This window comes from Pongo abelii, chromosome 4, assembly GCF_028885655.2.
Source record: "Pongo abelii isolate AG06213 chromosome 4, NHGRI_mPonAbe1-v2.0_pri, whole genome shotgun sequence".
Lineage (NCBI taxonomy): Eukaryota > Metazoa > Chordata > Mammalia > Primates > Hominidae > Pongo > Pongo abelii.
Window position 1 is genome coordinate 186,693,888 of NC_071989.2, and position 21,345 is coordinate 186,715,232.

General features: G+C 50.5%; 1 protein-coding gene, 1 long non-coding RNA gene and 1 pseudogene across 8 annotated transcripts; 2 read left to right on the forward strand and 1 right to left on the reverse strand.

Annotated features, from left to right (window-relative positions):
- Nucleotides 1-798: 798 nt before the first annotated feature.
- Nucleotides 799-4,348, reverse strand: LOC100458189 (uncharacterized protein C5orf60-like). 7 transcript variants are annotated; one of them, XR_008521463.2, is made up of 5 exons: nt 3,410-3,947; nt 3,197-3,254; nt 2,596-2,656; nt 2,266-2,370; nt 956-1,664 (listed from the first exon to the last, which is right to left on the reverse strand). XR_008521463.2 is itself a non-coding variant. In XM_054546966.1 (5 exons), the coding sequence occupies exons 1-5, from the start codon at nt 4,189-4,191 to the stop codon at nt 1,514-1,516; spliced, it is 609 nt and encodes a 202-aa protein (XP_054402941.1). In that variant the 5' UTR covers nt 4,192-4,348; the 3' UTR covers nt 956-1,513. The 7 variants fall into 7 exon arrangements, 2 of the variants coding, with proteins under 2 accessions (XP_054402941.1, XP_054402943.1); XM_054546966.1 differs by lacking the exon at nt 3,410-3,947 and adding an exon at nt 3,970-4,348 and having other exon boundaries at nt 956-1,676; XM_054546968.1 differs by lacking the exon at nt 3,410-3,947 and adding an exon at nt 3,970-4,331.
- A 4,488-nt stretch (nt 4,349-8,836) lies between these two features.
- On the forward strand, nt 8,837-9,469 carry LOC100458556 (uncharacterized; annotated as a pseudogene).
- A 1,191-nt stretch (nt 9,470-10,660) lies between these two features.
- Nucleotides 10,661-18,893, forward strand: LOC129047424 (uncharacterized). The gene is made up of 4 exons (XR_008521464.2): nt 10,661-10,784; nt 10,935-11,149; nt 15,689-15,759; nt 18,688-18,893. It is a non-coding gene; the product is annotated as an uncharacterized LOC129047424 (long non-coding RNA).
- The last annotated feature ends 2,452 nt before the right edge of the window (nt 18,894-21,345 follow it).

Genomic DNA, 21,345 nt, shown 5'->3' on the forward strand with positions numbered 1-21,345 from the left:
TCATGCTGCCCGGGCCTCAGGGACCAGCACGTCTACCTCCTGTCCTCCAGTTGAGGCCTCAGAGCTCCCAGAGAAAGGAGCAGGGTTCCCCCAAGCCCCCGACACCAGGACCAGCCAGGCTCTGGCCTCCACCCCTCCTTGCGCATTTCTGCCCTCCCTAGGCTTCTCTGCGACTTCACTGCCATCTCCTGGAAACCAGCCCAGTGTTCACCCAGCCTTGTCCTCAGCAACCATGGCCTGCAAATCCTATCCCATGTGCCTGGATTTCCCCTCTGGACACACAGGCTCCGTGAAGACGGTTTAGGCAGTTCCCAACTTCATGATCACAGCAGGTCCCTCTGGCCCTCCCTGCAGCATCGCTAGTCTGGGCCAGGGCCACCCCACCCACGGGAAGATGGGTCGGAGCTGTCCTCCCAGAGCCAGGCTGTAATGGGCCCCACAGCCATCAGGGAAATGCCTTTTCCTCTACAAAGCTGGTCACTTTCTCTGACTCTCACCCTCATAGTCTCTGGCCATGTCATCTTCTGGGAGTCTCTATTCCCAGGGGCTCTGTGTCTTTAAGACTAGGTTGGGTATTGACCCGGCCACCCTGGCTTTCTTGCTATCCGCATTCACACTGCATATTCCACACCCTCTTGCCTTCTACCTTTCTACGCTTCACTGTGACCTTTGTAAGCAACATCTGGCTAGATTTTGTTTTGTGTCCAATTGGACGGGCTCTGTTCTGTACATTTATGGTTCTTGTTTTTACTGATCTATGAGAATTATTTCCACTACTTAATTTTTTGTCCTGGCTTTTCTAAACTTCTATTTTCTCTCTCCTTTTCCTAACTTCTAGTAGAGAGACTCAATTTTCTGTATTCCCCTTCCTCTTTTGAATGACTCAGAGGTTATGGTAGGCAGATCATGGCTCCTGCAGATACCCCCATGTCTAAGCCCTGGAGCCCTTGTATGGTGAAAGACGTGATTAGGGGAGGGACCAAGGAGCATATCCTGAGTCATCCAGGCAGGCCCTAAATGCCTTATCACAGAGAAGCCAAGGGAGCTTCGACCCAGACCTGCACAGGCAACAGGGCCCCATGAAAGACGGAGCAGGTCCTGGAGACGCAGCCACAGCGCGGGAACATCAGAGCAGCCGCTGGAGGCCAGAAGAGGCCAGCAAAGCTCCTCCCCGAGAGCCTCAGGAGGAGCATGGCCCTGCCTTCTCCAGGCCTTGATTTCTGTCTTCTGGCCCCCGGGACTGTGAGGGGATAAGTTTCTGCTGCTGTGAACCCCCAGGCCTGTGGTAGCTTGTTACAGCAGCCACAGGAAGCTAACACAGAGGTCGTATTTTCTCTTTCTTGTACTTTAATAAACTGCCTTGAACACTTCATCGTGTGCACCAGGACAGGCCTGCTCTTGGCCTAGACACAGCCAGCGTCTCCACTAGTTCCTCTCCCAATCCATTAGAACACGTGTTTCCAGCGTCTGTGGGGTGCCCGGATCAGGGAAGGGACGTGCCTCCAAGTTGTCCTCAGGAGATTCCCAGTTGTTCGTGGATGTCGGGTGTGCGGCGTCCATGGGAGTGTCTGGGATTTTGGTGTCTTGTGCATCCAGCAGCGTTGGCACGTTCAGGCTGAGGAAAGTGCGGCTCCTGCCTCCACCTGCCTGCATGTGGCGTCTCCCTAGAAGGAAGCCTTTGGTAGGTGGGTGGGAAGATTAGGGTGCTCAAATGGGTACTGTGAGGAGGTGCAGTGGCACCAGGCTCTAGCAGCCTCCTGCCCCCAGGAGAGGCCCAGGTTGGGATCACTGTGGCGACCAACGCCTCGAATCACTCCAGGGCTAGAAGGCACCCACCAGCTACACAGTTCAGGGGCGTCGCACATTTGACATATTATGGGGTCAGTTTGAGAATCAGCCTGTGTGGAGTCGGACCAGGACACCAAGCCGGGATTCCATCGTCGGGGAGGGGCATGCCCACGTGGTTTGTGTGAAAGATGCTCCAGGGAACGCAAAGGTGCTGGTCACTGGAAGAAGCTCAGGGATGACAGAGACCCCAGGGATTTTATGGAGGTGCCCAGGTTTGCTGATAGGGTGCTTGCGTATGGCTCGTATAAAGGGTGCTTCAGAGGATACGAAGACACTGGTAGCTTGGAGGAGCACAGGGATGACAGAGACCCAGAGGACCCTATGGAGGTCTTTGGGACTGATGATGGCATGAAGGCCAGAGGAGCCGAGGAGCCCGTGGGGACAACCTGGTGGGAGAAGCTGTCTCACACCCCCCACCTGGCCAGTGAACTCTTCAAGGGCCTCGTCTGAACAACTTGCTCAGGCGGTCTCGGCTTAGAAGGCAGTGGAAGCTGCTCTCCCCCAGGGAGCTTCCTCAGGCACCTGCAGGAGACAGGAGGCACAGGCTGCAGCCGGGAGCACTGGGCACTTGTGGCCCACGCCCCTCCAGGGCCCCCATGCTGACTTCACAAAGCTCTGCCTTCCCCTGCCCAGGGCTTTAGTGACATCATGACTGATCTCCCCTCCCAGATCAGTCCCAGGCCCTGGGGTGGCATCCTAGGCCCTGGTAGGAAGGAGGACACGGGAGAGAAGGGGAAAGAGCCTCACTTTTCCAGCCGGAAAGTGTAGACCTCAAGGTTCTCCAGTTCTTTCAAGAGAACTCTGCAATCTGGAAAGCAGGAGATGGGTTATGGAGGCGAGGGAGGGAACTGGGACTTACAGGAGGCTTAGTGTGTGTGCCCTTAGGGGAGACCCCGGGATCGGGGATTAGACCCTGGAGCCCCAGCATCCCTGTCCAAGGCCACAGGGCCCCAGGAGTGATAGGCAGGTGCCCGGTGGGCAGCACTTTGTCATCTCCAAAGTGCTTCCCGACACGCCCCATCATGGGGGGTCATGACCACCTCCTGGGGAGAGTGGACAGGGGCAGTCTCAAAGAGGACTCAGCCATGTTAAACAGCTGCCCACATAGACCTGCAGCCCCTCCTGCAAGTCCAGGCGGTCACTGGTCCCCTCCTGGGCAACACCTGCTCCCTGGACCCCATGGCTTCATCCCAGCAGGGAATCGGAGACGGATCCCGGGTTCCAATTGCCCTACCAGGAGCTTCCCCATCAGGCCTCTGCAGATGACTTCCTAGGAGACTTGGTGCTTGTTCCTAGGGACAGGTGAAGCTGTCATCTCTGGGGGCTTCTGGGACCCTCAGAGCCTTACCTTTCAAAGTGATAGATTTATTTCCGATGCTGAGCCATTCCCCCACTTCACCTTGATCCTGAGAGACAAGAAAGAGGGTGCAGGCCGGGTCTCAGTCTCCTGTCCCCACAGCTGCAGACCCACAGTGCTCATGAATGACACACTTTCTCCCACCAGCTCTGGAGTCCTGTGTGCTTCTCTTTCCTTTCACTTGTTTCTAAAGTGCATAATAACCTTCTCTGGTTTCCTTCTTTGAAAAGCACAGAGGGGTTTTGTACGTGAGGCCCACCCTGGGCGTCCTCAGTCCCTGTTCCACTTCTTGGGAAACACACACACTTGGGTCTGCAGGTGCCTCTGAGCTGGCAGGGAAGATTCTGCTTCTGAGGAGGCCAGAGGTGACTCCAGTCTCAGGTGGGAGGCTCTCAGGGGCTCAGCACAGCCCCCTGAGTCCACACAGAGGCTGGGCCCTGAGGCACCTGCCTGGGAAGGCAGCTGATGAGCCCGGGCTCAGGGCCTGTCCTTCCACAGAGACCTCACCCCTCTCGTGACCGGGTCCTTGCCACTGAGTCCCGGGGTTTATTTTTGCTCTGACGCCTCCCGTGCACCCCCACAGATGGTCTGGGAACTTGGGATGGAAATCCTATGCCCACTCCAACCCCTGCCTGTCCTGCTGTCCCTAGAGGGACGATGAGATTTCCCATCACAGGAGCGCCTCTGGTTGATGTGGAAAAGTGGAAAAGAGAGCAGGAAAAATAGAAGCATTCTCTGCTGGGTGTGGGCTGAGGGCTCCTTACATTCTCGCTATTCTCCTCTCTGGGAGGCACTGAGGATGGCTCCCTGGGAATGTAGGGGCATAAGATGATCAGGATCACCAGGCTAAACACAATGAAGAGGACGAAATGGATGATCTGGGGAATGGGGCTGGGGCACAGCTCTGTCTCAGTAACACTGTCCAGAGGAAAGAGAATATCCATGTCAACTGCACTGCTGTCCTCAGGCAACTGAGCCCTGGGCATCCCCTCTGGGACTAGTTATTGGGGCCCAGGCCCACATCACAGAGCTGGGGCCTCCCCCTCACAAAGGGCTCCTAAGGGTGGGGTGGGCAGTGGGAGGAGGAGGCTAAAGCCCAACCCCACCCACCACCACCCACCCCTGCAGTTCCCTCCACCCCCCTGGCCTTCCAGATCCCTCCTTTCCACTCCACCTGCTCAACCTGTCAGAGACAGACCTGGTCCGTTTTCTGTCCTCTCACCCTGGCACACAGATGGTATCTGGTTCCTTGGAGATCTCTGCCCAGGCTCTGTCAGTTTCACAGTTTTTGAGGATCTGGATTTGTCCCCGAAATTCCTGTTATTTCCAGGGATTATTGCTCCAGGGTCTCCTCTGCCTGCAATTCTAACTTCCCCACATAATATGTTCTTGTCTTGCATCAACTCAGACATAGAGCTTACTTTTTTATACTTGTTTATCATTGTGAGTTTTGAATAAAATTTTTATAACTTTTGTTTCAATTAATCTTTACTATCTTCAGCTAGACTTAATCAAAAATTAAATCAATTCTTTATTATTAAAATTCATAGGACTAAAAAAGTATAAAAATTGAACTAATTAAACCTTCAAAGAATATTTTTATATATTTGCAATGTTTTTGCTTCTAAAATCAATAAAAGTTAAAGTACATGAGAAATTTTGGAATATTCGGCAAACACACACACACACACACACACATACCTGTGACAAATCAATTCAGTATTTTCAAATAGAAGAATCAAGCCTTTCTTTTAGTTCAGAAGCTTTATTTTAGTATTTCTTATAAGGTAGGAGTGCTGGCAGCAAATTTTCTGTCTTTGTTTATTGGGGAATATCTTTATTTTTAAAGGATAGATTTGCTGGACATGGCACTTTTAGTTGACAATTTTTTTTCTTTCATTCTTTGACTATGCCATCCCATTGCCTTCCCACCATTGTTTCTTTCTTCTTCTTCTTTTTTTTTTTTTTGAGACGGAGTCTCCCTCTGTTTGTTGCCCAGGCTGGAGTGCAGTGGTGTGATCTCAGCCCACTGCAACCTCTGTCTCCCAGGTTCAAGCGATTCTCCAGCCTTAGCCTCTGAGGAGCTGATATTACAGGCACGCACAAACATGCCCAGCTAATTTTTGTATTTTTAGTAGAGACAGGGTTTCATCATGTTGGCCAGGCTGGTCTCGAACTCCTGACCTCAGGTAATCCACCTGCCTTGGCCTCTCAAAGTGCTGGGATTACAAGCGTGAGCCACCGTGCCTGGTTTCACCATTGTTTCTGATCAGAAATCAGTGGCTAATTTTATCATGGTGCTCTTGTACATGAAGAGAAGTTTTTGTCTTACTGTTTTCAATATTTACTCTGTCTTTTCATAGCTTGACACAAGGTGTGTAGGAGTGGATATCTTGATTTTTATTTTACTAAAAGTAAACATTGATTCTATAGATTAATATTTTATATTAAATTTGGTAAGGTTTCAGCCATTATTTCCATAAATAATTCTTTCTTTCCCCTCTTCTTTCTTTCTGAGACTCTCATTCTACATATGTTGTGCTTGATGTTTCATAAGTCATTTTTCTTTTTCTTTTTTTTTGAGATAGAGTTTTGCTCTTGTTGCCCAGGCTGGAGTGCAGTGGCACGATCTTGGCTCACTGCAACCTCTGCCTCCCAGGTTCAAGCGATTGTCTTGCCTCAGCCTCCCGAATAGTGGGATGTGCCACCACGCCAGCTAATTTTGTATTTTTAGTAGAGACGGGGTTTCTCCATGTTGATCAGGCTGGTCTCGAATTCCCAACCTCAAGTGATCCGCCTGCCTCGGCAGCCCAAAGTGCTGGGATTACGGCGTGAGCCACCGTGCCTGGCCCTTTTTAAGTTCTTTTAACATAAATAACTGCTTTGAAGTCTTTGTTTGCTAAGTGTGACATCTGGGGACACAAAGACAATTTCTATTAACTGGTTTCCCCCCACACTTGCCTGTTTCTTTTAGTCTTGTAACTTATCATTGAACACTGGATACTTTAGGTTATAGACTCTTCAACTCTGGATTCTGATTCTTTTCTGCTGAGAGTTGTTACTGTTTGTTTGCTTGTTTGTAACCTGCCTGTACTAAATTTGTAAATTCTGTCAGCAGTGTGTAGCCGGAGCCGTCTCTGCTCATTTTTGTTTGTTTCTTATGCATGGCTTCCCAGGAACCGCTCCTTTATCTGCGTGCTTGGTATTCTGCCAACAGTTGTCTGAATTTGTACACTAACACCTTGAGTCGATGAGGCTTCCGCTGTTGCTGATGGATCTACCCGTGGACTAGGGCGTGCACACAGAGCTCAGGCCATCTGCTTTCCACAGGCATCTCCCCTCGCTGTGTCTTCTCTTCACATGAGCTCAGGCACCATCATCAGTCAGGGATGCTGGGTGGTTTGGGCAGGTTCTGGTCTCTGAGGAGACAAGCAGAGCTACTGGTCCTTCCTGTTTGTTTGCATCAATATCCCTATTTGAAAATTCTCCAAATCATGTGAGTCCCTCTGGTGGTGACAGCAAAGCTGCTGGTTTCATGGCGTTCAACAAATGTGTTTTATATTTAGGTCTATGGGCCGGGAGTGGTGGCTCAGGCCTGTAATCCAAGCACTTTGGGAGACTGAGGTGGGCAGATCACCGGAAGTCAGGAGTTCAAGACCAGCCTGGCCAACATGGTGAAACCCCATCTCTACTAAAAATACAAAATTTAGCCAGGCATGGTCGCGGGCACCTGTAATCCCAGCTACTCAGGGGGCTGAGGCTGGAAAATCGCTTGAACCTGGGAGGCAGAGGTTGCAGTGAGCCGAGATTGCACACAATAAATAAATGATTTAATGCCCATACAATGGAGTGCTGTGCAGCTCTTAAAAAGAATGCCACGAGGATGATCAACACATACCATTCTCCTGGATGAGGATTATTACCATCAGCTCCATTTTTCAGGTGAGAAAACTGAGACTTAGGGAGGCTACATAATTTTCCAAAGGTCACTCCCTACTGAATATAGGAGCAGGGATCTGACAGCCACCTAATCACACCCTAGAACAGCATTCTCTCCTCCGCTCTCCTCCATGTCCCACTCTGACTCCCAGGAGACCTCCCCAGCTTGCAGTCTCCAGGGCCCTGGTGTCTATAACCTGAGGAAGGGGAGGGGCCCATGAGATCTTGGACTTTCTCACTCTCTGAAAATGATCAACTGAGAACAAGACTTGACTTTGTTTAGAAGTATAAATAAATGTGACATTTATTGCCTATCAAATATTAGAAGCAGTTCGTCTATTTAACATGTGTTAGTATCGGTGTTCCTTGTTATTCAAACTCTCCCTATTGAGCTCAAGAATCAAAGTCAGATAACTTTGTCGATAAATCCCTTCCTCTCTACACCCTTGCTACTCACTGTCTCAAGACCCAAACTCACTGGGACAAGGCGCTGCCCCTCCTGATTCAAGCCTGGTGTCTGCCTCTCACTATGCAAATCAGGAGCTAGAGAGCAGCAGAGAGGGGCGGCGGTGTGTGCTCTGTGCACACACCGCCGCCCCCATTATCTCTGTGGGTGTGAAGATGAGAAACTTTCACTTTTCCAGTGAGTTACTGTGCTGCTTTGACTTTCACAAGTGTGTCGACTTGGTGGATTTTTTAAATATAGCCGTCAGCGGATGCCTCTTGTCCCCATCTTGGGAACCATAACCCAGATTCCGAAAGGGGAGCTTGCCCGCATGGATGGAAACTGAGGCCCTCAGAGAGGCCATCAGCCTTGATCCCTTGCTCCTATTCAAAGATCTCAACATTACTGGAGCCTTCCTTGGGGCAGCCAGACATTCCTTTGTTGATGAAACATCCACTCACGTGCCATGGGAACTTTGTAGATTTCACTGTGATGCAAACAACTCCCTGTGAGGCCCTCAGTGCCCAGGGCCCGTTGTTGGGTGCTTTTGAGGGTGGGAGGTGGAGGGGTTTCCATTTTGCTTAGGGGATCAGCATCACCCTTTCTTTCTCCTTTTCCTTTGGGCTGGTGCTCAGATGGTGAGAGCACTGTGCTGATGAGGTGGGCCCTGGGGTGGAACCCATGGCCCCCTCTGACTCCCAGGAGACCTGGCCAGCTACAGCGGCCCCCGTGGACCAGCAGAGGGACAAGAGAGGAGCTGACATGGAAGAGCCGAGGCCCACTGGGGGCTCCTGGAGAGTCCGTCCGCCTGTGGACAGCAGCTCAGGTGTTCAGCTGCTTCCGGAGAGGAAGCACCTCTTCCTAGACTGAGGCATCATTTTGGTTAAAAAAAAAAAAAAAAAAAAGTTGATTTTTTTCACCTTGGTGTAGATTTTTGTTTGTAACAATATGTTAGTTGTGACAGTTACCACTATTTTTTTCTTTCTTTTTTTTACATTTTTGAAATTATTTACAGAGATGGGCTCTTGCTGCGTTGTCCAGGCTGGTCTCAGACTCCTGGCCTCAGTGGTCCTCCCACCTTGGCCTCCCAAAGTTCTGGGACTACAGGTGTGAGCCGTGGCACCTGGCTTGTTTTTCTTATTACTACAGATATTATCTGAAGCTTTAAAGCCTCCTGGAGTGAGAGCTAGTTCATAACCATGCTGTTTGGAGGGAAGAAAACTACCTGGAATTCTTGTTCTCCAAAGATGTGGAATTATCATCCCAGCAACAGCCGGGATGTGTTTCACTGCTGTGTCCTGAGGACCCTCAGGTGTGGCCCATCCATCCCCTCAGTGTTTACCTCTGTCCTGAGGACCCTCAGGTGTGGCCCATCCATCTCCTTAGTGTTTCCCTCTGTCCTGGGGATGCTCAGGTGTGGCCCATCCATCCCCTCAGTGTTTCCCTCTGTCCTGGGAACTCTCAGGTGTGGTCCATCCACCCCCTCAGTGTTTTCCTCGGTCCTGGGGATGCTCAGGTGTGGCCCATCCATCCCCTCGGTGTTTTCCTCTGTCCTGGGGATGCTCAGGTGTGGCCCATCCCCTTAGTGTTTTACCTCCCACGTTCTCTATTTTTTGTTTCCAATCTTCCCACACAGGTAGAGACAGGAGGGGATCCCATTGCCTGTGAGGAGGACACGGCTCCTGGGTGGATCCTGCAGATTGTGAAGTTCAAGTCACAGCTCCTGGGAAGGTCTCTGTGTGTAAAGATCATGGGGGCGAGACAGAAGCAGGGACCACACTCTGCTCTGCACCTCTGAGTGTCGATCCAGCTGCCTTGTGACCAGGACACTTGGAAGAACCATGGACCCTGCAAGAGGGCAGGTTCGGAGAGTGAGATGAGTACGCTTGAGGGATTAACGTGTAACTTGAACCACTGCCTTGCAACCTGCGTGAGGGCCTGCGGGTGTGTGTCTGTGCGTGTGTGTGCTGGGAGGATGTTTAGCAGCCTCACGGAGGGGTAACTGACATACAAGAGAACAAGGCCAGGCATGGTGGTTCATGCCTGTAATCCCAGCACTTTGGGAGGCCGAGGCGGGTGGATCACCTGAGGTCAGGAGATTGAGACCAGCCTGACCAACATGGTGAAACCCCTGTCTCTACTAAAAGTATAAAAAATTAGCCAGGTGTGGTGGTGCATGCCTGTAATCCCAGCTACTCTGGAGGCTGAGGCAGGAGAATCACTTGAACCCGGGAGGCGGAGGTTGCAGTGAGCCGAGATCACACCACTGCACTCTAGCCTGGGCAACAAGAGCGAAACTCCATCTCAAAAAAAAAAAAAAATTTTTTTTAAAAAATCAATGTTGATACACGTACGCACCTGCAAAACCATGACCAGGAGCATCACGACTCCCAAAGCTTCCTCATGATTCTTTGGAATCCCTCCCTACAGCCCCTCCCACCCCACCCCATCCCAAGCAGCCACTGATTTGCTGTCACAGTCAGTAGATTTGTAATTTCCTTAATACCGTTTCTGAGCCCAGGAGGCAAATACTTTCTTTATATTGGGTAGACCTTTCGTGGCATGTTCAAGCTTTTGAATTCAGAGAGTGAGAGAATGAGAAAGAAAAGGCTGGTCTGGGTCACTCCTGGGAGGCCTGGCCCTAAGCAGAGTGTGGCTCACATGCTCTGGAGCCCCTGTGCACCGGACAGCCTGACTGCCCTGCTGCAAGCTTTATAGCTCCCCTGTTACCTTTCCTGGACCAGCTGGTACAATCTCAAACTTTTCACCAATTCTGACATCTAAACAACTAATGCCAGAGACAGGCTCTGTGGAACCAGCAGCTGCAACCTCACCTCCGGTCACTGGAACACTGAGCTGTTAAATGAAAGGTGCGTCCTTTTTTTTTTTTTTTTTTTTGAGACAGCATTTCGCTCTGTCACCCAGGCTGGAGTACAGTGGCACGATCTCGGCTCACCGCAACCTCTGCCTCCCAGGTTCAAGTAATTCTCATGCCTCAGCCTCCTGAGTAGCTGGGATTACAGGTGCCTGTCGCCACGCCCAGCTAATGTTTGTATTTGTCGTAGAGACAGGGTGTCACCAGTCTCCTGGGACCTCCACCTCCCGGGATGGTCACCATCTCCTGACCTTGTGATCCGCCTGCCTCCGTCTCCCAAAGTGCTGGGATTACAGGCCTGAGCCACCGCGCCCAGCCAGGTGCGCCCTTCTTTCTCCCTTTCCAGGGAGAACCCTCTGCTCTTCTTCCCGCTGGATCCCTCTTCTACCTGCTTGTCTCCCACCTCCTGCAGTCCCCGGAGCTCCGTGGCGATGCAGGCAGACTCATCTGTACCCTCATTCTGTTTGCAGAACCACACCTCTGGGCCGGCTCTGCCCAAGGACACCACACCTTCTCCATTCCTCATGCCCTGTCCCCGTGGGGTGCAGGTGGGGCTGGGCCCACGATGGCATCGGGCCCACTCTCTCTAATGCAGGAAGCGTTCCAGATGCCGGGAGCCATGGAGATTGTCCTCATCCCGATCATCTGGCTTGGAGAATGATGATGAAGACAGTTTTCCCACAAGGTAGGCATAGCCTCTGGGACAGTGCCTCTTTTATTTTCTAGCACAAAATACACATTAGAACAGTGCGGCTTTGTGGGCATATGGAGATTTGTAACGCTCCTTAGGAGGCAGGTAGAAATGTCTTCAATAAGACAAAACACTACCCCCAAAGAAAATGATTGATACATTGGATGATAGTAAAATTAAGAATTTTTTCATCAATAAGAGAGTAAAAAGATGGGGCTGGGTGTGGTGGCTCATGCTGTAATCCCAGCACTTTGGGAGGCCAAGGTGCAAGGATCACTTGAGGTCAGGAGTTAGAGAACAGTCTGAGCAACTTAGCAAGACCTTGTCTCTACAAAAAATGAAAAATTGGCTGGGCATGTTGGTGCATGCCTGTGGTCCCAGATACTTGGGAGGCTGAGGCAGGAGGAACACTTGAGCCTGGGAGGCTGAGGCTGCAGTGAGCCATGATTGTGCCACTGCACTGCAGCCTGGGTGACAGGGTGAGACTCTGTCTCAAAAAAAAGAGGTGGGGAATGGAGGAGGGTGAAAAGATAAATCACATGTAGAGTATAAAGAGAATTCTTGTAAGTTAATAAGAAAAATGCATGCGGGGCTTAATACCTAGGTGATGGGTGGATAAGTGCAGCAAACCACCATGGCACATGTTTACCTATGTAACAAACCTGCACGTTCTGTACACGTAGCCCAGAACTTAAAGTAAAGTATATATATATTTTTTGAGACGGAGTCTTGCTCTGTCGCCCAGGCTGGAGTGCAGTGGCGTGATCTCAGTTCACTGGAAGCTCTGCCTCCCGGGTTCATGCCATTCTCCTGTCTCAGCCTCCCGAGTAGCTGGGAGTACAGGCGCATGCCACCATGCCCAGCTAATTTTTGTATTTTTAGTAGAGACGGGGTTTCACCGTGTTAGCCAGGATTGTCTCGATCTCCTGACCTCGTGATCCGCCTGCCTCGGCCTCCCAAAGTGCTGGGATTACAGGCGCGAGCCACTGCGCCTGGCCTAAAGTAAAATAAATTTTTTTAAAAATTAAGAAAAAAGCTGGCAGACCAATAGGACAATGGGTGAAAGAAATGAAGAGGGACAAAAAAGGGAAGGAAGAAAGGGAGGGAGGAGGGGGGGAGGGAGGGAGGAGAGAGGAGGGAGAGAAGGAGGGAGAAGAAAGAGCAAATGAACATCCAAATGGCCAAAAAGCATTTAAAACGTGCTCAGCCTCATAAGCCATCAAATTTAAACCACAATGAGAAACCAATATTACACCTACCAGAATGGCTAAAATTAAAAACACTGTTGATACCAAGTTTGGGCAAGAATGTGGAGTAACCGAAACTATTGGGAATGTAAAATAGCACAACTACTTTGGAAAACCCTTGGGTAATACCTACTAAAGGAGACCACACCTGTGATCCCCACATTCCACTCCTATGCATAGACCCAAAAGAATTGTGCACTGTGCATGTGTTCACCAGATGATGTGCACTAGAATGTTCATATCAGCACCCTTCACAGTAGCCCCAGCTTCCAGCAGGAGAATGGATAAGTACCTCTCAGTGTATTTGTGGAGTAAAATTCTTACAGCACTGAAAATGGATTCACAGCCGCCACGCACAGTTGGTGAATCTCAGCAACATAACGTTGAGCAGAAGCAGCCAGACACAAATGAATGCGCACGGCACGATTCTGTTTCTGGGAAGCTCTGAAACAGGCAAAAGAAACATCTGGTGAGAAGTCAGGACAGCGATTATCTTAGTGCCCTGGGGGAGGGTGGCTCCATCTGGTGAGAAGTCAGGACAGCGATTATCTTAGTGCCCTGGGGGAGGGTGGCTCCATCTGGTGAGAAGTCAGGACAGCGATTATCTTAGTGCCCTGGGGGAGGGTGGCTCCATCTGGTGAGAAGTCAGGACAGCGATTATCTTAGTGCCCTGGGGGAGGGTGGCTCTGGTAATATTCTGTTTCTTGATCTGAGGGCTGGTGTCCCAGACGTGTTCACTCTACAAGAATTTACCAAGCTGCCCTCTGGGGATTGGTGGCTTCTCTCTGTGAATATTACACTTCAATTAAAAAAACATACTCAACAACAAAAACCTAACAATCAAATTCAGAAATGAGCAAGGCCGGGCCCGGTGGCTCACACCTGTAATCCTAGCACTTTGGGAGGCCGAGGCGGGCAGATCACCTGAGGTCAGGACTTCGAGACCAGCCTGGCCAACACGGTAAAACCCCGTCTCTACTAAAAATACAAAAATTAGCCGGGTGTGGTGGTGCGTGCCTGTAATCTCAGCTATTTGGGAGGCTGAGGCAGGAGACTCGCTTAAACCTGGGAGGTGGAAGTTTCAGTGAGCCGAGATCACACCACTGCACTCCAGCCTGGGTGACAGAGTGAGACTCTGTCTTAAAAAAAAAAAAGCAAATGAGCAAAGGACTTGAATGGACATTTCTCCATACTCAGCATCACTAATCATTAGGCAGATGGAAATGACAACAAGATTCCATTTCACTCCTACTACATTGACTAGTATCAAAGAAAACCCAGAAAATAATGAATGTTGGTGAGGATGTGGAGAGACTGGAACCCTTGTGCACTGCTGGTGGGAATGTAACATAGTGCTGCCCCTCTAGAAAACAGTAAGGCAGGTCCTCGGAAATTATACCTAGGGACGCTCCAGCAATTCCACTTCTGGGTATGTATTCCCCAAAAATTGAAAGCAAGGAAATAAAGAGACACTCGCCCATCCCTGTCGATAGCCGTGTTATTCAAAATAGATAAAAGGTGGAGCAACTCATATCCATTGACAGACGAAGGGATCAATAACATGTGGTATGGACATACAATGGAATATTATTCAACCTTACAAAAAAAGGGTGTTTGGACCCAAGCCTCCACATAAATGAACCTTGAGGACTATGCTGAGTGACATAAGGCAGACACAAAAGGACAAATATTGTATATTTCCACTCACATGAGGTACCTAGTATACTTCATAGAGACACAAAGTAGAATGTGTCTCTATGAAGTATACAGGGGCATGCTTGAAGTATACTAGGTATAGTAGGAAGCCAGGGGCTGGAGAGAGGAGGGAAAGGGGAGTGGCTGTTTAACAGGCAGAGTTTCAGTGAGGATGAGGAAAGAGCTCCGGAGATGATGGAGGCGATGGTAGCATACCAATTGAAGGTTCTTAACATTACTGAACACTTGAAATGATGAAGATGGGAAATTTCGTGTTATACATATTTTATCACAATTTTTCAGGTAGTTGCCTTTTAAAAAAGTTCCTTCAGAATTTGTTTTCCTCCTTGACATGCATATTTGAATACTGGAGACAAAATTTCTGTACTGTTCTTGGTCAGCAAAATGTTTTGTAAAAGTTTCAGGAGGAGGCCAGGCACGGTGGCTCATGCCTGTAATCCCAGCACTTTGGGAGGCCGAGGTGGGTGGATCACCTGAGATCAGGAGTTCAAGACCAGCCTGGCCAACATGGTGAAACCCTGTCTCTACTAAAAATACAAAAATTAGCCGGGTGTGTTGGTGCACAACTGTAGTTCCAGCTATTTGGGAGGCTGAGGCAGGAGAATCACTTGAACCTGGGAGGCGGAGGTTGCAGTGAGCTGAGATCATGCCAATGTATTCCAGCCTGGGTGACAGAGCAAGACTCTGTCTCAAAAATAAAATAGTAAAATTTAAAATTCAGGACCTCCTCACCAGAGCCATACTTTGAGTGCACAGTAGCCATATGTCTATACTGCAAAAAACATTTCCATCCTCCTAGAACCTTCTCTCATGCAGCTTCTGTGAGCCTTGCATCAATTATGTTCACTGAACTCATCTAACTCAAAGCACATGCATCAAAGCTGGAATTTCAGGGTTATCGGTTTGCAGGTGAGAGCCGTGATGGTCCAGTGGAAGTGTACAGTTGGAAGGGGTTTGCAGGTGAGAGCCGTGATGGTCCAGTGGAAGTGTACAGTTGGAAGGGGTTTGCAGGTGAGAGCCGTGATGGTCCAGTGGAAGTGTACAGTTGGAAGGGGTTTGCAGGTGAGAGCTGTCACGGTCCAGTGGAAGTGTACAGTTGGAAGGGGTTTGCAGGTGAGAGCCGTGATTGTCCAGTGGAAGTGTACAGTTGGAAGGGGTTTGCAGGTGAGAGCCGTGATGGTCCAGTGGAAGTGTACAGTTGGAAGGGGTTTGCAGGTGAGAGCCGTGATGGTCCAGTGGAAGTGTACAGTTGGAAGGGGTTTGCAGGTGAGAGCCGTGATGGTCCAGTGGAAGTGTACAGTTGGAAGGGGTTTGCAGGTGAGAGCCGTGATGGTCCAGTGAAAATGTACGGTTGGAAGGGAATGTCTTCAGCTCCTCCCTGTCACCTGAAGGCTCTCAACTGTGAGCCGTGCCTTGTTGACAGCCTCTGAGTCCACAGAGCACAGGGAGAATCTGAGGACACAGAGGACAAAGGGGACCTTGTGTCCTCCACATGGTTGCACATAGAGTAGAAGAGCTGGGTGAGTAACTCTCTGGAATCACCTTTCTGCTGATGTTTGTGTCTCTACAGATGGGCTCAAGGACAGCTTGCCTGAGGGCAGCCATGAGGATGAAGCCTCTTCAGGTAGAGAAGGACTCCAGGTGGGGCCTGTGCAGAGGGTTCTTACAGGGGCAGTAGAATGGGGGTTATAAAATCAGTAAATGGAAAAGGAGCTAGATGCAGGTGCAGAAGTCTGATTTATTCCTTTTTTTTTTTTTTCTTTTTCTTTTTGGAGACAGGGTCTTACTCTGTCACCCAGGCTAGAGTGCAGTCAGTGGTGCCATCGTGGCTCAACCTCCATCTCCTGGGCTCAATCAATCCTTCCACCTCAGCCTCCAGAAAGTAGCTGAGAATACGGGTGCATGCCACCATGCTTGGCTGTTTTGTACTTTTTGTAGAGACAGGGTTTCGCCATGTTGCCCAGGCTAGTCTTGAAATCCTGGACTCAAGAGATCTGTTCACCTCGGCCTCCCAAAGTGCTGGGATTATAGGCAAGAGCCACCGAGCCCAGCCTCCTTTTGTATTTTAATTAAGACAGAGTCCTAAGAGGTTGTGTTTGCATGGATGTTGTGTGTGCTCTGCTTGTCATATTCATTTCTTGCTCTGGTGTTTAAAGATGGCCTTTTGCAGAAAACCAGATCTTTCCTGCCTGTGCCACAGAAAGCACTAAATCCTTGGGTTTTGATGGGTTGGCATCCTTTGTGAATGGAGAACACGGGATTAGTATGTGGGTGTGGCTTTTGGTGCTATGCGGGGAGTGATGTGGGACACAGCCCCTCACAGCCCCTAAGTCTCCCTGGAGACAAAGTCTTCCACGTGTGTGCCAGGAGGTGGGAGGAGTCCACCCTCTCCCTCTGCACTCTTGGCACCTGCAGCAGCACCTTCCTGTCCCGTCCTCACCATCGGCTCCGGGTTGAAGGGCGCCCACAGGGTTGGATGATGCAGAGAATCCTTCCTCTGGGATGAATATGTACGCCCCCACCATGGAGGCGTGAGGGGAAGCCCACGCTTCACCCGCCGTGGAGGCGTGAGGGGAAGCCCACGCTTCACCCGCCGTGGAGGCGCGAGGGGAAACCCACGCTTCAGCACATTTCTGGCCACTCCTCACCCAATCCCAAATCCTTGGGTTAGGAATGAAGCCTGAATTGGGTTTCGTTTGAGAAATCAGTGTCCAGCTGTCACCGAGGCCCTCTGTGGCTGGCAGGAATCCTAGGGGACATGCATGGAGGGGCTGCTGTGTTGCTGCAGGCACTGGCTCTCACCCTCCCGCTGACCTGGCTCCAGGAATCCACCACGCCCAGGACAGGGCCACTGGGCAGCCGGCACAGGGCTCACTTTTTTGTCACGCCCTTTGCTCTGGCCCAGCAGCCTTGTCCTGTTCCCCACACTGCCATCAGGCCCAGCGTGTTCCCTGGGTCAGGCCGGCCACATGCCCTTCCGCCCAGTCCTCCCACAGTTCAGGCACACCCTGGCAGGGCCCCTTCATTCATGTGCTAACAACCACGGCCTCACCTGCGGATTAAGGCAATGGGACAAGGGGCTTTCCCTGGAATCCCGTTCTGTCCTTGCCAACCATTGAGATGCTAGCGGGATTCTTGTGAGGCTTGAATATTTTACATTTCCAGGGTCATCCCAGGCTTTGGTCATCATCATCTCTCACAGATCCCAACACAACCCAGGCCTGTGGCCATGTCCCTGACCTAGGGTGGGATCCATGGATTTACTGGAAGGACTGGCAGTGCCCTTCCTTCCAATGTTGTTCTATTGGAGACCAGTAGCATTGGTGGAGGTTGACAAGGAGAAAGGAAATGGGCATCAATCAGGAGAACAAAATCAGGCCCTAACGGTTAGAGCAGAGAGGGAAGTCTGTGCCAGGCACAGAGCATCATGGAGACAGTGGCCGCCTCCTGGGGAAAGGGGATGACACGGGCCTCCCCTCCCTGGGGAATTTGAGGGTTATGGAATTTGAGGGCTGGGAAAGCATGTGGGAAATCAGAGGCCCCTCCCTTGCTGCAGGGAGGAAGTGATCCAGGCTGTAGGGAGGAGTCTCGAGATGAGCACACTAGAGCCTCTGGGGTTGGCGTCACAGCCCCAGGACAGTGGGGCCCAAATGGCCCCTCGACTCTAACTCTCCCCTTTCCTTCTCATGGCCGCCCTATCACCGCTGCCGCTCCCGACACCCTGAAGGTCATTTGGCCAATTTAATGCCGACAGAAGAGGCCACTGTCTGAATGTAATTTATCTCCTCTTTCATCTCCTTTCATTCCCCTTCTCTTTTTTTTTTTTTTTTTTTTTTTTTTGAGACAGAGTCTCGCTCTGTCGCCCAGGCTGGAGTGCAGTGGCGCGATCTTGGCTCACTGCAAGCTCCACCTCCCAGGTTCACGCCATTCTCCTGCCTCAACCTCCTGAGTAGCTGGGACTGTACAGGCACCCGCCACCACGCCCAGCTAATTTTTTGTGTTTTTAGTAGAGATGGGGTTTCACCATGTTGGCCAGGATGGTCTCGATCTCCTGACCTCGTGATCTGCCCACCTTGCCCTCCCTAGGTGCTGGGATTACAGGCATAAGCCACCGCGCCGGGCCCCCCTCCTTTTTTTTTTAATTTTTAAATAAAAAAAATTTAAACAGTGACGGGGTTTCATCATGTTGCCCAGGCTAGTCTCAAACTCCTGGGCTCAAGCAATCCGCCTGCCTCAGCCTTGCAAAGTGCTAGGATTACAGGCATGAGCTCACCGCACCCAGCCTCTCCTCTTTTTATTCTCTCTTTCTGACTCATGAGCTTCTCTTTTAGCTCTGCCCCACTCCCTCTTTCCCTCTTTTATGATTGTCTTCCTGAGGGACCTGTTCTCCTCTCAGCAGTTGAGGTCTTTGGGTCTTCAGTGTCTAGAAACCAAGGCACTGCCTTGCTTTCTGGCCCCCAGGCTGCAGCATTGAATGGTGCAGCAACCCTGAATGGTCCCTGTGGGGAGGCCGGGCTGAGGTCAGAAGCGCTGGGCCCCACCCTGACATGCACAATTGCCTCCTTCCAGATGGCAAGAAAGTCTCCTGTGCTGCATCCAGGAGAAGAGATGGAGAACCTAGAGGATGGAGAGGAAGAGGAAGAGGAAGACAGTGTGAGTGTGGAGCGGGTAGCATGACCCATGGAAGCCAGATGAGTACACGTGTTCTCCACGGCTTCCCTCACTCTCTTGTTCTATCAGGGAAACCAGCGCGTCAGAGAAGAGCTCTAGACAGGCTGCTGGTAGGCCCCATACGGCTTCTCACTGTACCGTATGCTAAACATCCCTGCAGGCAAGTGAAGGATCCCCTGAGAATGTCCTCCAGGGGAACAGATACCCATTCCCAGCAGCCCCTAAGCCTGCTGGGCTGAGCCCTCCCCAGGCTGCTTTACTGAGGGAGAGGCTGTAGATGCTGGCAGGGCTGCCCTGTGCAGGGTTCAGAGGGCCTTTCATTGTGTTCTGGGTGCCCCCTATGTTCATTAACATTTGAATCCGAATGGCCCAGCCCTACCCTCCCTGCCCACTGAAGCCAACAGGGAGCATCACCAGTTCATCCTGAAGAGCCACTGGGGTTGACCATGAATTCCCCTCTTTCACGCCTCCTGGGAGATGCGTGATGGGGAGAGAGGCACCCCGGCCTCCTTGTCATGCAAGCAAACAGCCCACCCAGCCCAGCTTTGCATCCTGTGGGCACTTACTAGGTCCTGGTATCAAGTAGGAAATATTGCAGGATCCAAGACCCGCTGGGATTTGCCCAGACCTGGCACCCTGGGCTGACCTCCTGGCACCATTCCTCACGACGAAGTTGGAGGTTTTTTGTATGTAAAGGTTTTTTTATTTTGGTATAGATGATTTTGTATGTATGTCAAACAAAAAATCTGAAGACAAGCGAATGCAATGCTCACGGGAGGAATTGAGGGGACAGGACTCAAGTTACTTGTGCTTTTAAATTTTATTTTGCAATTAAGATTATATATATATTTATATATCTATATATATCTGTATCTATCTATCTATCTATGCCGAGTGCAGTGGCTCATGCCTGTAATCCCAGCACTTTGGGAGGCCAAGGCGGGCGGATCATGAGGTCAGGAGATCGAGACCATCCTGGCTAACATGGTGAAACCCCATCTCTACTAAAAATATGAAAAATTAGCTGGGCATGGTGACAGGCACCTGTAATCCCAGCTGCTTGGGAGGCTGAGGCAGGAGAATGGCGTGAACCCGGGAGGCGGAGCTTGCAGTGAGCCAAGATCGCACCACTGCACTCCAGCCTGGGCGATAGAGCAAGACTCCATCTCAAAAAAAAAAAAAAAAAGAGATATATGTGTGTATGTGTGTATATAGTCTTTTTACTCTTTACAAAGGAGTATCTTCTGTAAGCATTTTGTGCTAGAATATACTAAAGTGAGAACATTTGTTTTAGCACACCATGATTTTTAAAATTAAAATGCACAGACAGGGTGGTAGGGTTGGTGGGGATGTTGGAATGACCAAGTCTTATTAGGCGACAGCAATGACCTGCTTCAGGAAGCTGTGCACATTTAATGTGGAGCTCTTCTGTCTGGATGGTACAGAGGGTCCCGGTGGAGGGACAGGGTCACTTGTGTCATCAGACCTCCTGCTCCTCCCAGGACCCAGGGGCATGGGACTCTGCCTGTTGATCCTCTAGATCCCCCATCCCTCTGCCTCTGTTTCACCATGTGGGTGACCAGCCCCCTGAAGGTGCCCATGTGAGTGGCCGAGTTCAGTCCTCCTGCAGGGCATTTATAGACACTGTCTTTGGACAGACAACAGTGTGATCTCTCACAAAGTACTTCATAGTTGTACTTTCCCATAGTCCGAGGAGTGAAGAAAGTTGGAGCTTCATCCCTGTCGCTGATGTGGCCATGACCTTTGGATGGCCAGGTGGCAGGACCAAAAGGAGCTCCCATGGCCTGTTTAGCATCACAGGCATGTAGGGCCGGAGGTGCTGAATCTGGCACTGGGAAGAGGGGATGGTGAATTGAGGCGTGCACTGCCAAGGGGAGATTCTTGCCATGGTCCCCAGAATGTGGCGCAGCTGAACAGTGCAAGAACCAAGCCAACATCCTATCTGCTTGACCTGTCTTGAGAAGCCTTTGTATTTAGAAAGTGGACACAGCTTCTGCCTCCATAGCTTCCCTCTGTTGAAGAAGGGGCCCTCGGTGGGTGGGGTTTATTGTCCTCAAGTCTGTAGGAAGAAAATGCATGTCACCCTATACCTTTCAGCTTAAATGACAAAATTTCCTTCATAACAAAATTTATGAGATATTTCATTGGACTTTGCTTGTCTAGGGCGTGTGAACCCACTGTAAGCATTTATAATTCACTTAGAGTCACAAAAATTAAATACATCAAAATTACTTTTGTGGGATGAAGGAAGCGGAGACTAACCTGAATATAGTCACATGAAAATAGATGTCAAATATAATTATTTGGCTGGGCACAGTGGCTCACTCCTGTAATCCCAGCACTTTGGGAGGCCAAGGCAGGTGGATCACGAGGTCAGGAGATCGAGACCATCCTGGCTAACATGGTGAAATCCTGTCTCTTCTAAAAATACAAAAAATTAGTCGGGCGTGGTGGCGGGCACCTGTAGTCCCAGCTACTCGGGAGGCTGAGGCAGGAGAATGGTGTGAACCTGGGAGGGGAAGCTTGCAGTGAGCC